This window comes from Hylobates moloch, unplaced genomic scaffold, assembly GCF_009828535.3.
Source record: "Hylobates moloch isolate HMO894 unplaced genomic scaffold, HMol_V3 SCAFFOLD_13, whole genome shotgun sequence".
NCBI lineage: Eukaryota > Metazoa > Chordata > Mammalia > Primates > Hylobatidae > Hylobates > Hylobates moloch.
The window spans coordinates 39,893,956-39,915,317 of record NW_026652288.1 but is presented as its reverse complement, the minus strand read 5'-3'; the positions used below and the strand labels follow the sequence as shown (position 1 = coordinate 39,915,317).

The window sequence follows — 21,362 nt, the reverse complement described above, 5'->3', positions numbered from 1 at the left end:
TGAACCCAGAAGGTGAAGGGTGCAGTGAGCTGAGATCATGCCACTGCACTCCAGCCTGGGCAACACAGCCCAGGCTGCGACCCAGGCTGTGACAAAAAATAAATGACAAAGGTCATCCAGGGAGAACGCATTTAGTGATCTGAGAGGCCAAGGGGCATCAAGCAATACAAAAACATTCAGAACTTTCCAGAAAAAGCATCTTAATAGTATTCCAAGGTTGTTGGTGTTTCCCAAGACAGCTGAGATTTCCTCCCATCTCCCATCTTCCCGAGTCACACTCGCTTCACTCACCTGGGCAGCTGTGACGTGGCCTCTCACCCTGCAGTGCCCATGGTTCCTTTCCTTGCTCCAACATGACCACCTCTGCTTCAGGAACTTGATACCCTGTTCATAGGAAATGATAAAGGTCTGGGTCCAGCTAACTGTGTTTCAGGGCCCAACCAATAATCTCTTATTCTTTGATAAGGATTTTTTCTTCAGAAAAGTAACCATAACTTTTCAGAGTAATATTCTGAGTGCCCTAAACAAATAAAGAATCCTAGACAAATCAAGGACAAAATCATCACCTATTTAAGATGTGGACAGCATTCATCAACTGAGAATGAAAACACTCTCAGTGAGGCCTCCTTTCAGATACCAAGGTGACTGTGCTTACCTACTGAAAGCAGGTGGCTGTAGGTCTCCAGCATCACATCCCGGTACAGGTTTCTCTGAGAAAGGTCCAGGTGCCGCCATTCCTCTCTGCTGAAATCGATAGCCACATCCCTGAAGGACACTGATCCCTGTAAGGGCAAATTCCTGTTCAATGTGCATAGTCAGCTTAGAGGGTTGGAGAGGCTATATTTAGGAATATGAAATACAGGTCTTGTTGTTTTAAATTTACATTCTCTTCTTAAAAACTCACTCCCATTTCTCTAATACTTTATTATGGAAATTTTCAAACATACAGACAATTTAAAATAATTGTGCAGTAAGAAATGTATACCTACCACCTAGGATCTATCATTAACACTTTACTTGCTTTATCATACATCTAAGCCATTCTTTTATCTATCCATCTTGCTTCTTTGTACATTTCAAAGTAAGTTGCAGATGACACCACACTTCTTCCTAATACTTCATTTTTTTTTTTTTTTGGAAACAGAGTCTCGCTCTGTTGTCCAGGCTGGAGTGCAATGGCATGATCTTGGCTCACTGCAACTTCCGCCTCCCAGGTTCAAGCAGTTCTCCTACCTCAGCCTCCCGAGTAGCTGGGATTACAGGAATGCACCACCACGCTCAGCTAATTTTTGTATTTATAGTAGACACGGGGTTTTGCCATGTTGGCCAGGCTGGTCTCGAACTGCTGACCTCAGGCGATCCACCCACTTCGGCCTCCCAAACTGCTGGGATTATAGGCATGAGCTACCGCACCTGGCCTCTCTTAATACTTCAGAATGCAAACCATGAACTAGGGTGTAAAACGTGTTAACCTTTTTTAGGTAAAATTTACATACAATTAAATGCACCAATCTTTAATTTACCATTTAAAGTTTTGACAACTGTATACACCTGTATAATCCAGAAATTTCTAAGAAATATTTTATATATGTGCATATTAAATATTTAGTTTTACATATTTTGTGGAACACAGAAATCCCATCAAGAATTTCTGCTATTTGTTCTGTACTATGGTCAGTCAATTACTCATTTTTCAAAACTGGCAATTGAAATAAGCTGTGTTTTAGTTTCCTAGCAACTGGATGAATGACCTGCAATACACTTTCTGATCAACTTAGGACAAGCCCTTATGCTAGCCCTGGGAACACAGAAATAATTATGTGTCCAATCTTCTAGCAACTTAAAAGACTTGGAAAATAAATTAGACTGAAGTTTTTTAAAAAGGAAGACATAACAAATTCATTAAGGTGTTGAAAAGTAGATGCCTTATGTGGAACACACTGAGGGCCCAAACAAACAAAAAGTACATTTTACATGAGGGAGTAAGTTTACATTCCATAGAGTTGAGGAATTTAACTTGGAAGATACAAAGTGTAATCCAGAATATGGGGTGAGGGGGACAATGCCCAGAAAAGACAAGAATAAAAGGTGTAGAGATAGAAAAATACACCATGAGTTTAGGGAACAGCAAACAGGTTTATATAAATGGAGAGAAGTCTGTCTGATGTGTCAGCAAAGCAGTACAGGAAAAACAGTTTGGTCAAAGTATGGAATTTTTACTTTCAGTAATGGTAATTAAGGTAATCAGATTTACGTCTAAATGTTTTTTTAAGTTCTGTATTACAGGATAACCAAACAGCTGGTGAGGAAAAGTTTTTTTTGTGTGTTTTAGACAAGAGTCTCACTCTGTCACCCAGGCTAGAGTGCAGTGGTGCAATCTCGGCTCACTACAACCTCCACCTCCTGGCTTCAAGCAATTCTCTGCCTCACACTCCCGAGTAGCTGGGATTACAGGTGCATGCCACCACACCAGGCTAATTTTTGTATTTTTAATAGAGACAGGGTTTCACCATGCTGGCCAGGATGGTCTCGATCTCCTGACCTCAAGATCTACCTGCCTCGGCCTCCCAAAGTGCTGGGATTACAGGCATGAGCTACTTTGCCTGGCTGGAAAAGTTTTTTATAGAATTATTCTAGCTAATAAATAAAGAAGTTAGGATAATTCTTTATCCTATACAAGACTCCATCTCAAAAATAAAAAATAAGGCAGAATCGCTTCTCAGCCTTTTGGCTAAGATCAAGTGTAAAAAATAAGGCAGAATGTTGATGATGACTGAACCTGTGTGACAGGGACATTTGGTGAAAGGGATCTTTATACTATTATCTTTACTTTTGCATATATTTAAATTTTTTCATAATAAAATGCTTTTTGAAAACAAAATACATGATCCTCCAAATTAAAAAATCTAACTTGGAATTGCACAATGAAAGGAATGCCTATTACGACATGGAGCTGTATACATTTAAAGAAAGCATACTAGGGACCTGAATACCCCTCCCTCACCTTAGCAATTTATCAAAATACTAGGCAGGACATCATCAAGGTTATAGAGAAGGCAGCTGCAACAAACAACAGCAGAATGCACATTCTTTTCAAGCACCCATAGAAAAGTGAGCATGATAAACCATACCCTAGGCTGTGAAAGAAACCTCAACAAGTTTACAAGAATTACAACAATACAAAGTATGTTCCACAAGGGAATCAAACAAAAATTAATAACAGAAACAAAACAGAGAAAATCTCCAAGCAAATTAAAAAATAACAAACAAAAACAACCTAAAAAATCCACAAAATATTTGAAAATTAACAGCACTCTTCTTTAACGACCCACAGGTCAAAGAAGTCATCGCCAAAATAATATTTAAAATACATAGAGTTCTACGTATAGACAGTAAAAATACAACCTATCAAAATCTGTGGGATGCAGGTAAAGCAAGGCTGAGAGGGAAATTTATAGTACTAAAGGATTACATTAGAAAAGGGAAAAAGCTACAAATCAATAATGTAAGCTTCTACCTCAAAAAACTAGAAAAAGAGGCCAGACATGGTGGCTCACTCCTGTAATCCCAACACTCTGGGAGGCTGAAGTGGGAGGATTGCTTGAGCCCAGGAGTTTGAGATCACCCTGGGAAACATGGCAAAACCCCATCTCGATCAATAATACAAAAATTAGCCAGGTGTGGTAGTGTGTGCTTGTGGTCCCAGCTATTTGGGAGGCTGAGGCAGGAGAATCACTTGAGCCTGGGAGGGCAGAGGATGCAGTGAGGTGAGATCGCACCACTGCACTCCAGCCTGGGCAACAGAGCCAGACCCTGTCTCAAAAATAAATAAATAAATAAATACATAACTAGAAAAAGAAGAGCAAAAGAACTCAAAATCAAGCAGAAGGAACTAAATAATAAAAAGTAGAAGTCAACAAAACTGAAAACAAAAGATAGAAAAATCATTGTAATACAATCCAGTTATTAGAGAACAAAATAATAAAACCGATAAATTCACTGATTGGTCTATTAGTCAACCAGACTGGCAAAGATAAAAAGACACCAATATTAGGAATAAAACAGTAAATATCATTATAGATGCAGCAGCCATTTAAAATACAATGAGAAAAAATAAACACTCCAAGCTAATAAATTCAATAACTTAGAAAAAATAAGCCAATTCCTCAAACACCACAAACTACCAAAACTCAAACATTTGAAAATGGATAAGATAAACAATCTTATGACCATTAAATTAATTTAAATTTATAATTTAAAAGCTCCTGAAAAAGAAATCTCTAGGCCAGATAGTTCTACCAGATAATTCTTTTTTTTTCTTCTTTTTAATTTTTTTTTTGAGACATGATCTTGCTCTGTCGTCCAGGCTGAAGAGCAGTGGTGTGATCATAGGTCACTGCAGCCTCGAACTCCTGGGCTCAAGTGATCCTCCTGCCTCAGCCTCCTAAGTAGCTGCGACTACAGGCACATGCCACCATGCCCAGCTTTTACCAAAGAATTCTATCGAACTTATAAAGAGGAATGTGTCATTTTTACATAATCTCTTCCAGAAAATAAGAGGAGAAACACTTCCAAACTAATATTTTTAAGTCCAGTATTATTCCAATGTCAAAATCAGACAAACACAGTAACAAAAAAACAAAAACAAACAAAAAAAAACTACAGGCTGGTATCTCTCACGAATTTAAATGCAAACATTCCCAACAAAATGTCAGCAAATTGAATTCAAGAATCACTAAAAAGAATCACGTACCACAATAAACTGGAATTTATGGGGGAACTCTTTGTACTATATTTTCTAACTTCTTATGCATCTATAATAATTTCAAAATAAAAAATTGAAAGATATATATTACTTAAGAAAGATTATTTTCAAAACATACGTAACATTTGGGAATGGACAAGACCGGAAGATCAGAGACTCATTGCACAATTGATGAGAGAGAATATAAATTGTAGTTGACCCTGAACAACACAGGTTTGAACTATGCAAGTCCACAGATAACATGAATTTTTTTCAATAAAAGTTGCATATAGTGTGCAAGCCTCTCCTGCCTCCCCTTCCACCTTCTCCTCCTCTTCCGCCTCTTCCGCCCCGAGCCAGCAAAACCAAACTTTCCTTTTCCTCCTACTCTTCAGTCTGCTCAATGTGAAGATGACAAAGATAAAAAGCTTTACGATGGGCCGGGCGTGGTGGCTCACGCTTGTAATCCTAGCACTTTGGGAGGCCGAGGTGGGCGGATCACGAGGTCAGGAGATCGAGACCACGGTGAAACCCCGTCTCTACTAAAAATACAAAAAATTAGCCGGGCGTGGTGGCGGGCGCCTGTAGTCCCAGCTACTCGGAGAGGCTGAGGCAGGAGAATGGCGTGAACCTGAGAGGCGGAGCTTGCAGTGAGCTGAGATCACGCCACCAGTGAGCTGAGATCACGCCACTGCACTCCAGCCTGGGCAACAGAGCGAGACTCCGTCTCAAAAAAAAAAAAAAAAAAAAAGACCTTTACGATGATCCACTTTCACTTAATGAATATTAAATATAAATATCTTCCTTTTGATTTTCTTAATAACTTTTTTTCTCTAGCTTACTTTATTCTAAAAAAAAAAGTCGTTATGTATGAGCAGGTCTCTGAATTCAGGAGAGTGCACGAGCAGACAGGAGGAACTTGGAGACAGAAATGTATTAAAGATACTTGTGATCATTAATATCTGAAAGTATGATTCTTTTTTTTGTTTTTGAGATGGAGTCTCACTCTGTTACCCAGGCTGCAGTGCAGTGGCGCAATCTCGGCTCACTGTAACCCTTGCCTCCCGGGTTCAAGCGATTCTCCTGCCTCAGCTTCCCAAGTAGCTGGGACTACAGGCGCCGGCCACCACGCCTGGCTAATTTTTCTATTTTTAGTTGAGATGGGGTTTCACCATGTTGGCAAGGCTAGTCTTGAACTCCTGACCTCAGGTCATCTGCCCATCTGGGCCTCCCAAAGTGATGGGATTACAGGCGTGAGCCACCACGCCTGGCCTAAAAGTATGATTCTTAAAAGCTACTTTTTAAATTTATTCATTTAATTGTGTTTGGAGATTACAATGTGTTTCTTTGTGATGTCTGCTGATTCTGTTTATGAGGCTTACAGCATCTTCATTTCTTAAAAGGAAGGCTTATACACTGCTGGTGGGAGTGTAAATTAGTTCAGGCCTTGTGGAAGACAGTGTGGCGATTCCTCAAAGACCTAAAGACAGAAATACCATTTGACCCAGCAATCCTGTTACTGGGTATATATCCAAAGGAATATAAATCATTGTATTATAAAGACACATACCCACATATGTTCTCTGCAGCAGTATTCACAACGGCAAAGACATGGAATCAACCTAAATGCCCATCAGTGACAAACTGGATAAAGAAAATGTGGTGTATATATATACACCATGGAATACTATGCAGCCATAAAAGAGAATGAGATCATGTCTTTTGCAGGAACATGGATGGAGCTGGAGGTGATAATCCTTAGCAAACTAATGCAAGAACAGAAACCAAACACCACATGTTCTAACTTATAAGTGGGAGCTAAATGATGAGAACACATGGACACAAAGAGGGGAACAACACACACTGGGGCCTTTTGGAAGGTGGAGGGTGAAAGGAGGGAAAGGATCAGAAAAAATAACTAATGGGTACTAGGCTTAATACCTGGGTGATGAAAGTCTATACAATAAACCCCCATGATACAAGTTAACCTATGTAACAAACCTGCCCTTGTACCTATAAACTTAAAAGTAAACAAAAAAGAAGTTCCCTATATACCTGAAATGAATACGCATGCTCTAATTTTCTCTTCGTCACACACTTGCATATTCATACCCTACACACACTGAACCCCCAGCCCCCAAAACTAATGTCATCAAAAAATTTAATGGGGAATCAAGACAATGTCATGTTAGGCTGGAATGGAGTTTTGACACCTCACCAAATGATCTTATACACACAGTTTGTCAGGAAGAAATCTCCTCATTCACAGACAATAAACATCCCCTGATGTACGAAGATGCTAAGAGTAAAAGGATGAAAAAAAAAGAGAGGAGATCAAGAGGAATACACTAGAAATAAATTGACATACAACAGAAGAAATCATATCCTCCATGAATTCAAGGAATTCACTAAAACAATTAACTACTTATGGAAAAACAGACAAAGAATATAGTGATATAAATTTCTGAAAAATAAATTAACAGAACTCAGTAAAAAAGTAAAAAAAAAAAAAAAAAAGCAACACAAAAATAAAAGTCTCCCTGAAAAAAATTAGAAGTCCCTGCAAAAACACAAAAGGTAGCAAAGAGCAGATTAAGACAAGTGAGCAACATGAGAAGGAAATAAAGTTTTTTTTAAAGAAAAATAGAAAAGAAAATATGAGGAGTTTAATAAAAACATCCAATGAACAAAAGAATCCTTGAAGTGGCCGTGTAGAACTGTTATCATTATTCACAGTACAAATTTAATAAATACTGTCTTAAAGAGTAGATTCGAATATTTAGTTCAAGAAGTTAACATTATAAAGATGACACACACACACACACACACACAAAAACAAAAAAGAATCCAAACATTCCAAATTACATGGAAGACACACAGAAACAAAGCACAAATATAGAGTATATAGTGAAAGATTTATAAAATAGCCACATCAGAAGCATAACATAAAATGCATCTTTCCACAACAACAACAAGAAAAAAGCACAAGAACTCCAAAGGATGACATTAAAAAGATGACCAAAGGCATATCTGGAATTGCCAACAGAAAAGAAATTAGAGCCTCCACCTTAATATTAGATAGGGCTGAATTGTAGGGGAAAAAATATTAAACAAGGACACAATGTGAAATGAGTTTCGGATGTCGTATTTACTATTAGTGCACCAAACTACATAACATCAAAATTTATAAACAAAAACTATAGGAAAAAGGCCAGGCGTGGTGGCTCATGCCTATAATCCCAGCACTTTGGGAGGCCGAGGCGGGTGGATCATGAGGTCAGGAGATCGAGACCATCCTGGCTAACATGGTGAAACCCTGTCTCTACTAGAAATACAAAAAATTAGCCGGGTGTGGTGGCGGGCGCCTGTAGTCCCAGCTACTCGGGAGGCTGAGGCAGGAGAATGGCATGAACCCGGGAGGCGGAGCTTGCAGTGAGCTGAGATCGCACCACTGCACTCCAGCCTGGGCGACAGAGCAAGGCTCTGTCTCAAAAAAAAAAAAAACTATAGGAAAATATAGATAGAAATACATTTGTGGTAGGAAACTTTAATAATATCTCTCAGCTCCTTGAGACAAAGTAGAAAAAAATGAGTAATACTATAAAAACCTCATAGCTATATATCTTATTGATAAGCTATCAAATTTTTTTCTTTTCAAGTGCCTATGCAACAATCCCAAAACAAAACAAAAAACAAACAAATACCCGTAATAATCTCTCTAAAAGTAAATTTCTCCAATGCTGCAATACTAATCTTATTAAAGTTTTTTGCTTTTGTTTTCAAGACAGGGTCTCACTGTCACCTAGGCCGGATGTAGTGGCAATGTTGTGGCTCACTGCAGCCTTGACAGGCTCAAGCAGTCCTCCAATCCCAGCCTCCCAAGTAGCTGGGATTACAGGCGCCCCACCACCACACTCAGTTAATTCTGGTTTTTGTTGTAGAGACCGGGTCTCACTATGTTGCGCAGGCTGGTCTCAAACTCATGGGCTCAAGCAATCCTCCTGCCTCAGTCTCCCAAAGTGCTGGAATTACAAGTGTGAGCCACCACACATGGCCAAAAGTAAAGTTAAAAAATGAAAATCTTAAAACCTAGAAATAAAATGTGGTAAATGGTAATTAAAGATTTGGTGGGGTAGTTAATGTTCTAGAAATTCATCCTTTTCAGCCAGGTGCAGTGGCCCATGCCTGTAATCCCAACACTTTGGGAGGCTGAGGCGGGTGGATCACGAGGTCAAAGTCGAGACCATCCTAGCCAACATGGTGAAACCCTGTGTCTACTAAAAAAAATACAAAATAATTAGCTGGGCGTGGTGGCGCATGCCTATAGTCCCAGCTACTCGCGGGGCTGAGGCAGGAGAATTGCTTGAACCCGGGAGGCGGAGGTTGCAGTGAGCCAAGATCGCATCACTACACTCTAGCCTGACTACATAGCAAGATTACGTCTCAAAAAAAAAAAAAAAGAAATTCATCCTTTTCAATTAGATTTTTTTATTCATTTGCATGAGATAAATTATTTTTCTAAATTATTTTTAGTACAGTTTTGCTATATACCAGAGCTTCTGATATATAGATAGCATTTTTATTGTTTTTGAGATATTTTACAATTTTAGTTTTGACTTTGACTGGAGTGGGTTGCTGAGAAAATAGCAGTTGTTTCACTAATCCCAGTAAAAACCTACTAGGCTATTGTTTTCTTCTACTCTTCAATGCAGTTAGTTAACATATTTGACTTCTGAATCTATCTTCATAATTTCCAGTTCTTTCAGGCATCAAGGTTAACACTGTAAACAAAATAAAACAAAAACCAAAAGCAAGGTTGAGAATAATTTTAAATATTATTCTTTACCCAAAACTTCAGCATAATGACCAACTATAAAAACGCATGACCTTTCCATTATTTTTTACTGTGTTGGAAATGCTGAATCAACATTTTAATTTCTTCAAGGACTTTGAACCATTTAAATTCTTACCAATTATATCTATTTTTGTAAACTTTTATCCTTTTATTTATATTTTCATATTTTTGGCATGACTTTATATAATATTCATTCATGATTGTTTGAATCTTAGGTATGGAAGTAACTGTTTCTCCTGTTTTGTTACATTCTTTTTTCTTTTTTTCAGTCTTGCTCTGTCGCCCAGGCTGGAATGCAATGCTATGAGCTCGGCTCACTGCAACCTCTGCCTCCCAGGTTCAAGTGATTCTCCTGCCTCAGCCTCTCAAGTACCTGGGATTACAGACCTGCACTGTGGCACCCTGCCAATTTTTGTATTTTTAGTAGAGATGGGGTTTCGCCATGTTGGCTAGACTGGTCTCGAACTCTTGGCCTCAAGTGAACCACCCACCTCAGCCTCCCAAAGTGCTGGGATTACAGGTGTGAGCCACCATGCTAGCCCAGTCTTTTTTTTTTTTTTTTTTTTTTTGAGATGGAGTCTCGCTCTCGCTCTGTCCCCCAGGCTGGAGTGCAGTGGCACAATGTCGGCTCACTATAACCTCTGCCTCCTGGGTTCAAGCAATTCTCCTGCCTCAGCCTCCTGAGTAACTGGCACTACAGGCGAGCACCACCACATCTGGCTAATTTTTGTAGTAGAAACGGAGTTCCACCATGTTGGCCAGGATGGTCTTGGTCTCCTGACCTCGTGATCCACCCACCTTGGCCTCCCAAAGTGCTGGGATTACAGGTGTGAGTCACCGTGCCCGGCCACACAGTCTTTGATTATGTAGATATTTACTCCATTTTTTGATTGTCAACACATAGAAGCAACTTGTGTTTCTGTCAAACTCATACCTTAGGTCTTTCTTTTTTTTTTAAACGTCCAGGATTCCAAAAAGAAGCAATTAAATCTATAGTTTTTCCCCTCTACCCACAGGTTAGCTTTAGCACATAAACTTACTTTATTTATTTATGAGACAGGGTCTCACTGTGTCACACAGACTGGAGTACAGTGGCACGATCTTAGCTCACTGCAACCTCTACTTCCCAGGCTCAAGCGATCCTCCCACCTCAGCCTCCTAAGTAGCTGGGACTACAGGCCTGCACCACCAAACCTGGCTAATTTTTGTATTTTTTGTAGAGACGGGGTTTCACCATGCTGCCCAGGCTGGTCTCGAACTCCTAAGCTCAAGCAATCCACCCACTTCAGCCTCCCAAAGTGCTGGGATTACAGGCATGAGCCACTATACCCAGCCTACCACACAAACTTTAAAATGCACTACTTTATCCAAATTTTTTTTTTTTTTTTGACACGGAGTCTCATTCTGTCGCCTGGGCTGGAGTGCAGTGGCACAATCTCGGCTCACTGCAACCTCTGCCTCCTAGGTTCAAGCAATTATCCTGCCTCAGCCTCCCAAGTAGCTGGGATTACAGGCGCCCGCCACATACCCAGCTAATTTTTTGTATTTTTAGTAAAGATGGAGTTTCACCATGTTGGCCAGGCTGGTCTCGAACTCCTGACCTCGTGATTCGCCCACATCGGCCTCCCAAAGTGGTGGGATTACAGGCACTGGGCCTGGCCCCAAATGTTTTTTAATTGTGGTAAAAATACACATAACATAAAAGTTGCCATTTTAATATTTTTAAGTGACCAGTTTAGTGGCATGAAGCACATTCACATTGTTGTGTAAGAGCCTTTTACTTTTTATTTTTATTTTATTTTATTTTATTTTATTTTTGAGATGGAGTCTTGCCCTGTCGCCTGGCCTGGAGTACAATGGCACGATCTCGGCTTACTACAAAATCCGCCTCCCAGGTTCAAGCAATTCTCACCCTCAGCCTCCCAAGTAGCTGGGATTACTGGTGTGTGGCATCATGCCCGGCTAATTTTTTGTATCTTTAGTAGAGATGAGTTTCACCATGTTAGCAGGCTGGTCTCGAACTCCTGACCTCGTGATCCACCCGCCTTGGCTTCCCAAAGTGCTGGAGTTACAGGCGTGAGCCACCACCCTAGGCCTTACTTTTTATTTCTAATTTAATGCTCTTAGAAAACAGAATCAGTATGATGGCAAAGGTTTCTATTATTTGTCTGCCTTGAGAGTAGTGTACTAAAATGACCAATGGTATATTTAATGATTTCTGTTCATTTTTACTTAATATAGTTCAAAGATACATTATTAGTGAAACAAATGTTGATAACTTTTATAATTATTTGTATATTCTTCCTTTTATAAGTATGAACCATCCTCTTCATCCCTTTAAGTGATTTTCACCTTAAATTCCTTTTGACCTGTTCCTAAATTGCATCCCTAGCTTTCTTTTGGTTCATCCCTTTATTTTTAAATGAGGATAAAAGCAGCCCCTGACCGCTGAGAGTTAGCCTGGTACTATCAGTTAAACCTCAGTTTTGCTAGAAGCTAGTCTGGCAGGGGCCGGCTAACTCATGGTGTTCTCCATAGCACTACACAAAAATAATCTCTTGGAACACCAACAGCAAACAAGACCAATCTCTGCCCACCATGGTGAGAGACAAAACCAAGACCACTCTGTCATTATACTTGACACAGACAAAAATCAGAATCTTCTTCAAACCATAAAAGTCTCCTTACTCTGCATAAGGAAAGTGACTGCCAATTATACCTTTACCAATTATAGCTTTTGCTTCAATCTACCCTTCGTATCTTCTAGGTAAAAATGATTAAGATACCCAATCATAAAATTTCCCAATAGGAACAGAAGTACAGGTTCAGTGAAATTCAGCTAGAATATTCTTATTACCTGTGACTAAAACCATGAAATGAAATTCTACTACGACTTATACATGCAACAGAAAGGAAAGACACGAGAAGAATGCCTACTTTACATAGTTCATAATAAGAGCTGTATTTTACCAAACAAATATTTAAAAAGCAAGGTGTGAAAATTTAGTCTACTATGGCACCTTTTGTGAAATAGAAAGAAAAAAATGTATAGTTGTTTTTACTTGTTTATAGAACTAAGCAATCAAAGAAAAAGAATAAAATTGGTCCTCTATGTTGAGAAATGTGGGGGTAGGTGGGGAACGGAGGTGGGTGAACCACAGATCCATGTTTCCCCTGAATTTGTTTCCTATAACACTTTTCAGGGTGTATTGCCTTTAAATGTATTTCTAATTGTTTTTAATTTTTATTTTTTACTATTATTCCCATTATACCAATATTATTTTTGAACTAAGTGTATATATTCCCTATTCAGAAAACTAAACTTTCCTAATACACTATCACAATATCTCCAGAGGCATAAGAAATAAAATTATACCCATGAAATAAGAACAAGATGCTAATCAAAAAGAATATTTAGAAAATAAGTTACAGTTATTAAAAATTAAAACGTTGAATTAAAATGTTGATAGTGGTAATGAGAAACTCAAAAGAAGGGCTGGAAGGCAAATGTGACAAAGCTTCCCGAAAAAGAGAGCAGCAAAGAAATAGAAAACAGTAGAGGGAAAAAAATGGAGAACCAATATCCGAAAAACAGAAATGTAAAAAAAGAAAGAAAGAAAGAAAATATTTGTGTTTGAGGAGGCAGTTTAGGAAGAAACAGAGAAACACTTTGAAAATCCCACAGAAAAGTGACTTCTAACCAGGAAAATCTATCCACAGCCCAAAGATCAATGTAGTGTGATGACAAAATAAACAACAGTTTTTCTTAACAGTCCACCTCTCCACTGTCACACAGATGGCCTCCAGAGACGGAGACATTACCCATGTGTTGCTCATTCTCAACAGGAAGATCAAGATTTGTTTCAGGAGCAGCAGGTCTAGACTCCAGCTGCTTCCTGTGGCCCAGCTGCCTCCCTCAGTCATGAGGTTCTAGTGCCAGACCAGAGAGATATCTAGTCCTGGATTGAATTCCCACCCCTGGGACTCCTCCTTCTCACCTCATAGGAGCTGCCATGATCCTCCGGAGCCAGGGCTGAGGATTTCTGGGGTGAGGTCCAATTAGCTGGCATGGCCACACTGGGTCTCAGCCCTTTTTCTCTAGGGTGTCTGAAGCTTGGCAGTCATCTGTGAACTCAAGCAGAGCTGCTCTGAAGAGATGGGCTGGAGTCTGGAGGAAGATCTGGCCCAGGGGCTCCCAAGAGACACCCAGAAACCTGGAAAGACAATGTTCCCATAGTCAGTCATCTAACATTCACCACATAAGCACTTCCTGGATATATCAAGGGGCAGGTCCCTGAGCTAGAAACCAAAGCAGTGGTTCTCAGATGGGTATGCATTCAAGTTACCTGGAGGACCTGTTAAATGAAACAGTTAAAAATTCTCAGCCTACTCCACAGTTTCTGATTCAGTAGGTCTAAAGTAGAACCCAAAAAGTTTCATTTCTAACCGGTGCCCAGGAAACGCTGATGCTGTCAGTACAGGGACCACACTTTGAGAACCAGCGCTGAGGAGAACATAAAATTTAACAAAATCTGTGATAGGTGTTAGTTATGGTGAAATATGGGAAAAGTCATGAGAGATGGAGTAACGTTACTGCAGATTTGAACTGCAACTCTGCCACTTTTCACCTATGAGAAGAGAAGTTTCTTCACTGTTTTTTGAGAGGGAGTCTCGCTCTGTCGCCAGGCTGGAGTGCAGTGGTGCAATCTCGGCTCACTGCAAGCTCCGCTTCCCGGGTTCAAGCAATTCTCCTGCCTCAGCCTCCCAAGTAGCTGGGATTACAGGCACGCGCCACCACGTCCAGCTAATTTTTGGTAAAGACGAGGTTTCACCATGTTGGCCAGGATGGTCTCGATCTCCTGACCTCATGATCCGCTTGCCTCGGCCTCCCAAAGTGCTGGGATTACAGGCGTGAGCCGCTGCGCCCGGCCGTTTCTTCACTTTTAATTTCAGAAATGAGGATGAAAATGCTTATCTCAAAGTTACAAAAATTAAATGAGATAATACTTGTAAAGTGCCCGACACCTCCCTAGCACACAAAAATCATACAATACATATCAGCGATTACCATGCATTATCAGATATTAAAACAATATAAAAACAATGTAATAAAAACAAGTAAAACAATAACTATACCAGACAATATTGATCTATATATGTGATAAAAGTGGTATTCAAATGAGTGTGCATAAGACATTCATTGCATAAATGGCAGTGATATAACTGGCCGGCCACCTGGAAACAAAAACTAGATCTCCATCACACACTATTCAGTAGGCAAATGCCAGCAGGACTGATCACTTAATTATGTGTATTTGTTAAATCCCAAAGACTATTAAAATAAATTTTAGAAGTATATATGTGTATAACACTGTGGTGGGCTGGGAGGGATCTTATTACACGTGAGAGGAAACACAGACGCTATAGCAGAAAAATCAGATACTTTTGATTAGATGATATTTCCTAATTTTATGTTAAAATATACCACAAAAAAAGTAGGACAAAAGATATGAAAATTCACAGAAAAGGAAACAAATGGCAATTAACCAAAAAGATGACAACTTTAGTAACTGGAAAACGCATCGGAGCAATCAGATATAATTTTCCCTCAAAATTTTAAAAACTTTTAAAATGCAACAATATCCACTGCTGGAAAAGCACTTGGGAAAATGAGTTATTTTATAAATTGTTGGTATAAGCTTGAATTGTTATATTTTGAGCTACTTAGTCATATCTATAACATATTAAAAATGCACATAGGCTGGGCGCAGTGGCTCACGCCTGTAATCCTAGCACTCTGGGAGGCGGAGGCAGGTGGATCACCTGAGGTCAGGAGTTTGAAACCAGCCTGGCCAACATGGTGAATCCCCGTCTCTACTAAAAAACACAAAAAATTAGCTGGATGTGGTGGCGGGCGCCTGTAATCCCAGCTACTCTGGAGGCTGAGGCAGGAGAATCCGTTGAACCCACTAGGCGGAGGTTGCAGTGAGCTGCGATCGCGCCACTGCACTCCAACTTGGGCGACAGAGCGAGACTCCATCTCAAAAAAAAAGTGCACATAATTGTTCCTAATAATTTCACATATATAAAGCAGAAAAAGAAGGAAGGACAAATGGACAAATAACCTTTCCAGAATGAGTACTTTACCTTCCTCTGTAATTAATTAAGCAGACAATCTGTGAGGAGACAGATATACTTTTCGAATATATACTTAATTAATATCTATAACAATACAATTAGAGAACATAGTACACTGTTTTTATGTAATAGATGTGACATTCGTGAAAACTAACCACGAACTAGGTAATAAAGCAATTTTTCAATTTGAGCATTAAACAGACATTACTTAAAACAAAAAAGGAACTTCTAAATAACTCATGGATGAATGAAAAAAAACTTAGATTTGAACAATTTTTAATACAAAGATTCACCAAAACTTGAGAATTTTTATATTAAAGAAGACTGAAAATTAAAAACCTGAACTTTCAACTCAGGTTAGAAAGCAAGCTGATTACAGTCCTCACCGATCACCATAGCTGACCCTACAGGCTCTGTCACTGACCAGACTCCCATCACTGACCCCCAAACCTCAATCCCTCATCCCAAAGAGCTCCATCAATGACCCGAGAAATCCGTCACAATCAACAAGGGACGCCACAGAACCCCATCACCGAAGCCTGAAACCGCAATCACTAACTCAACAGGCAACTTCGACACCCCCTATTACTGGCTCCACAGAAACCCCAATCGTGATCAACCAAAATCACCTCAAAGATTTATCGGTATTGGAATATGAAAATACTCCTGACACCAGCGGCATAAAAGCCTTGGAGGACCACTTCCACTTCCGGTCCGACTTCTAGCACCTCCCCTTTGTAGGATGTTGATATGGCGCATGCTCTGAATAAACTTGGAAGCCAGTTTCAGCGAACAGTCAACAGGGCGCAGACACAGCGCACAGTTTCCGTAATGTGGCGCTGTCCGGCAGAGATCATGGCCGCGCCCTTATGGTGTTTATTGGTGTGGGCCGCCATCTTGGAAGCATATCCGTTCCGTAGAGCAGAGGAATTGGCCGCCGGCCCGGTTTCCTAGAGCGAGGCAGGTATAGTTACATAGGATGCTGGAGTGTGACCCTTGTCTGACTAGGCTTCTATTCTGGAGGAGAAAGTTACTGGAAATGTGGGTCTGGCGCTGTATATTATATTTAGAAAAGCTAAGTTACCCTTCTGAATGCAGGACACTGAGGATAATAATTACCTGCTGGAAGAAACCACCAGGGAATAGAGGAGCCAGGGAAAAATCACCAAGTGAAGGCGATCCTGGGAGAAACCACAGGCAGATGATAGGAAGAATCAGGATAGTACAGTCCATTTTTTAGAGACGTCATTCAGGGAAAAGGTGGAAAGGTCACTAGGGGAGTCATCTCTTGAGTGAAACCACCCTGAAAGTCTGAGAGACATCTGAATGAGTAGTAGGCTGCAGGAAGGGTGGTACAACTTTTAATGGGAGAAACCACCTTGGGAAATAGGGTAGAAGTCCAATAGTATTAATACAATCCTCTCCTGGGAGATACCACCAGAGGAGGGAGGAGAAGTCCGGGCGTCCCCTTCTGAAGGGCTGGGTCAGGTGGGAAGGTGAATAGAGATTTGAATCACTCATTACCCTCCACACTAAATACCTCAAGTGCAACTATAGTAGGCAGCAATAATAACAACACTAATAGTCTTTAGTATGTCCAACACGTGACTAAAAGCACCTAAAGAAGACTGTTTTTATTTACCTTGAAGTTAAAATATAATTAATAACAATCGCCTTACAATGTCAATGAAGCTTTAAGTGCAGGCTCTGACCCTTAGCTTCTCCTCTGTGGAAATTCTGAAGCCGCTTAACACCTCCTTACTCCCCTTGTTGGAGGGTGTGGATGAGCACTTGTAAAGATACAATTCCTTTCACTTGGTGAACTCCCAAACATTATTCACAGCTCAGCTTCTGACAGGAAGTTCTACCTGACAGTGGTGGGAAATTTTTTTTTTTTTTTGGAGACAGAGTCTCGCTCTGTCACCCAGGCTGGAGTGCAGTGGCGCGATCTCGGCTCACTGCAAGTTCCGCCTCCCGGGTTCACGCCATCCTCCTGCCTCAGCCTCTCTGAGTAGCTGGGACTACAGGCGCCCGCCACCACGCCCAGCTAATTTTTTGTATATTTTTTTTTTTTAGTAGAGACGGGGTTTCACCACGGTCTCGATCTCCTGACCTCGTGATCCGCCCGCCTCGGCCTCCCAAAGTGCTGGGATTACAAGCGTGAGCCACCGCGCCCGGCCAGTGGTGGGAGATTATCTACCCAATGTGTTCAGTTCCAGCAGGTGGGAAACTTGTTTTCAGGGAATTGAACCTACACTCTGATGTGGGCATGCTGGATGCCTTCAGGCCAGTTATGTCTGTCTCTGGGACTTAAAAATATGTTTAGAGAATTAGACTCTGCTGATCTCAGGTTCTCTTTCTTCTCCCAAAGGACGGTCTAAGGAAACATCTGTGGAAGTCCATTAGTGAACACATATTTCTACCAAGGGGCTAAGAATTACTGTTGATTTTGTCAGTAATGCAGTTCTGTTAAAAAGAAGATGACTTATCTTTTAGAGATTCATGTGGAAATATTTAGGTATTAGCTTTAAAAACTCCACTGAGAAAAAAAAAAAAACTCCACTGAGAAGGGGTATATGGTATTGCAAAAGAAATTTTTTTTTTTTTTTGAGACGGAGTCTTGCTCTGTCCCCCAGGCTAGAGTGCAGTGGCGCGATCTCGGCTCACTGCAAGCTCCGCCTCCCAGGTTCACGCCATTCTCCTGCCTCAGCCTCCCGAGTAGCTGGGACTACAGGCGCCCGCCAACACGCCCGGCTAATTTTTTTGTATTTTTAGTAGAGACGGGGTTTCACCGTGTTAGCCAGGATGGTGTCTCGATCTCCTGACCTCGTGATCCGCCCGCCTCGACCTCCCAAAGTGCTGGGATTACAGGCTTGAGCCACCGCGCCCGGCCAAGAAAATGTTGATAAATGTTAAAGCAGGGTGATAAGTAGACAGAATTCATTATAATGTTCTCTTCCATAGTATTTGTGTGAAAATTTCATAGTAAATTTCTAATTTAAAAAGAAAGGAATTAAAAACATTTGCAAGGAAACATCAAGAAAACAGCAGGTGTGGTCATAGTGTTAGGGAAGAAGAAACCTAGAAGACCCAGAGTGACACCATTTTAAGTTCAGCTCCATCTTGAGACTAGCAAGGCACATTCATTGCAAGTCACAACTCATGGTCCTAACATGTTTATAGCGAAGGAAGCAGCCCAGTAATGCCTGCAAGGACAAACTCCTAGAACAACAGAAAGTTCAGATGTCCAATACCCGTAACAATAAATGCTTTCAGGATCCTTATAGTTATACTTTGATGTACTTACTAAAATGTCAGTGATAGTTTTCTTTAAATCAATAGACTAATAAATTTTATCATAATGTCAGGCCACCCACGTGTAGGCACAGCTTACTTTAGTCTTTACATAGACAAGACCCCTATATAAGAAAAGTTTAACAGATGTTGCTCCACTTGCTTTCTGAGGACACCCTACTCTGTTGTGGAGTAGCTTTCAATAAACTATCTCTTCTCACTGCAGTCTACAACTCACCTGGAATTCTTTCCTGCATGAGATTAAGAACCCTCTCTTGGAATCTGGATTGAGACCCTTTTATTTCTATAACAATAGTATTATACAAACACAGGCATACCTCAGAGATATTTAAGGTTTGCTTCTAGACCACTACAATAAAGTGAGTCACACAATTTGTTTGGTTTCCCAGTGTGACACAAACTGGGGCCTGTTGAGGGTGGGGTGGGAGAAGGGAGAGCATTAGGAAAAATAGCTAATGCATACTGGGCTTAACACCTAGGTGATGGGTTGACAGGTGCAGCAAACCACCATGGCACACGTTTACCTATGTAACAAACCTGCACATCCTGCACATGTACCCCAGCACTTAAAATAAAAATTAAAGGTTGGGTGCCGGTGGCTCACACCTCTAATCCCAGCACTTGGGAAGGCCGAGGCAGGTGGATCACGAGGTCAAGAGATCGAGACCATCCTGGCCAACATTGTGAAACTCTGTCTCTATTAAAAATACAAAAATTAGCTGGGTGTGGTGGCGCACACCTGTAGTTCCAGCTACTCGGGAGGCTGAGGCAGGAGAATCACTTGAACCCGAGAGGCAGAGGTTGCAGTGAGTCGAGATCGTGCCACTGCACTCCAGCCTGGGCGACAGTGCAAGACTGTCTCCGAAAAAAAAAATTAAAATTAAAAAAGTCTATTTTGAAAAAAATAGAGGAAGAAAACTACATGAGAAAGAAAAAGGAACATTACTATTGAGAGAAAGATTTAAAACTCAAGAATTCTAAGGATATTTTGAGAAATCCCTTTGAAAATTTAATAAAATAGGAAGTTTACTAAGAAAAAAAGACGAAAATTGCCATGTATAGGAAGAAAATTTGGATAGGCCGAAAACAATAAAAGAAGTTGAATTGTTGGCATATGCGAAAACCAACCCTATGTGTATTAATGATTCAAATGTTAAAAACATAGCTTTAATACTTTTAGTAAAAATATTAGTAAATAAATGTGTTTTAGACTTTGTGGCAATGGAAAGATCTCTTAAACAGAACACCAAAAAAGTATTATATATAAAAGGTTGATAAAACTGACTATATTAAAATAATAATTTTTGTTCATCAAGTGATAGTAAAGAGAATGAAAAGACAAGGTATAAACTGGTGCAGATACACATAGAAGAAAGGCTACTCGAGATTGGTAGCAGGAATATGCTTTTTTTTTTTTTTTTTGAGACGGAGTCTCGCTCTGTCGCCCAGGCTGGAGTGCAGTGGCGCAATCTCGGCTCACTGCAAGCTCCGCCTCTGGGGTTCACGCCATTCTCCTGCCTCAGCCTCTCCGAGTAGCTGGGACTACAGGCGCCCGCCACCACGCCCGGCTAATTTTTTGTATTTTTAGTAGAGACGGGGTTTCACTGTGCTCTCGATCTCCTGACCTCGTGATCCGCCCTCCTCGGCCTCCCAAAGTGCTGGGATTACAAGCGTGAGCCACCGCGCCCGGCCTGGAATATGCTTTTTAAAAAACCCTCCAAATTGGCTGGGCGCAATCTCGGCTCACTGCAACCTCTGTCTCCCGGGTTCAAGCGAGTCTCCTGCCTCAGTCTCCTGAGTAGCTGGGATCACAGGCGCCTGCCTAATTTTTGTATTTTTAGTAGAGACGGGGTTTCACCATGTTAGCCAGGTTGGTCTCGAACTCCTGACCTCAGGTGATCCACCTGCCTTGGCCTCCCACAGTGCTGGAATTACAGGCGTGAGCCACCACACCCAGCTATGCATGCATTTGTATGCGCTGGGAGTGAAGGTGTAGGATTAACCAGCCTTCTCAGGAAAAGCATTATAGCTAGCTATAACTATTATACTCTGTTATAACTACAGCAGAATTATACACAACACTATAACAGAGACTGTGAATGATCATACTAGTGATGTCTTTTGAGCGGCAGCATTGCATGGGGGTTAGTATAATGGACTCTGTAGTTATCTGTCCTGGGTTTGAATCTCTCTGTGCTGTTGACTAGCTCTGTGATCTTGGGCAAGCTCCTTCATTCCTCTGTGACTCAGATTATTCATGTGGAAAAGGTGAATATAATAATTGTACCTATCTCAAGCATTATGTAAATT

At 40.6% G+C, this 21,362-nt stretch overlaps 1 protein-coding gene across 5 annotated transcripts in view; it reads right to left on the bottom strand.

The window, feature by feature from the left end:
- LOC116480776 (zinc finger protein 585A) overlaps positions 1-16,443 on the bottom strand; it is a 64,695-nt gene extending 48,252 nt beyond the window's left edge. For 2 of the 5 annotated variants that reach the window (XR_009209390.1, XM_032173110.2), the window contains exons 1-4: positions 16,367-16,443; positions 13,598-13,813; positions 656-782; positions 292-384 (exon numbers count right to left, since the gene is read on the bottom strand). Coding sequence is in view for 4 of the 5 variants with exons in the window: in XM_032173110.2 (XP_032029001.1) it covers positions 292-384; positions 656-782; positions 13,598-13,669 (292 nt within the window). In the remaining variant the exon portion in view is untranslated. Of the gene's footprint in view, positions 1-291; positions 385-655; positions 783-9,423; positions 9,526-13,597; positions 13,814-16,076; positions 16,193-16,366 lie in introns of those variants that run through there. The other 3 variants (XM_032173111.2, XM_058426741.1, XM_058426742.1) reach the window with 3 other exon arrangements.
- Positions 16,444-21,362: the final 4,919 nt, after the last annotated feature.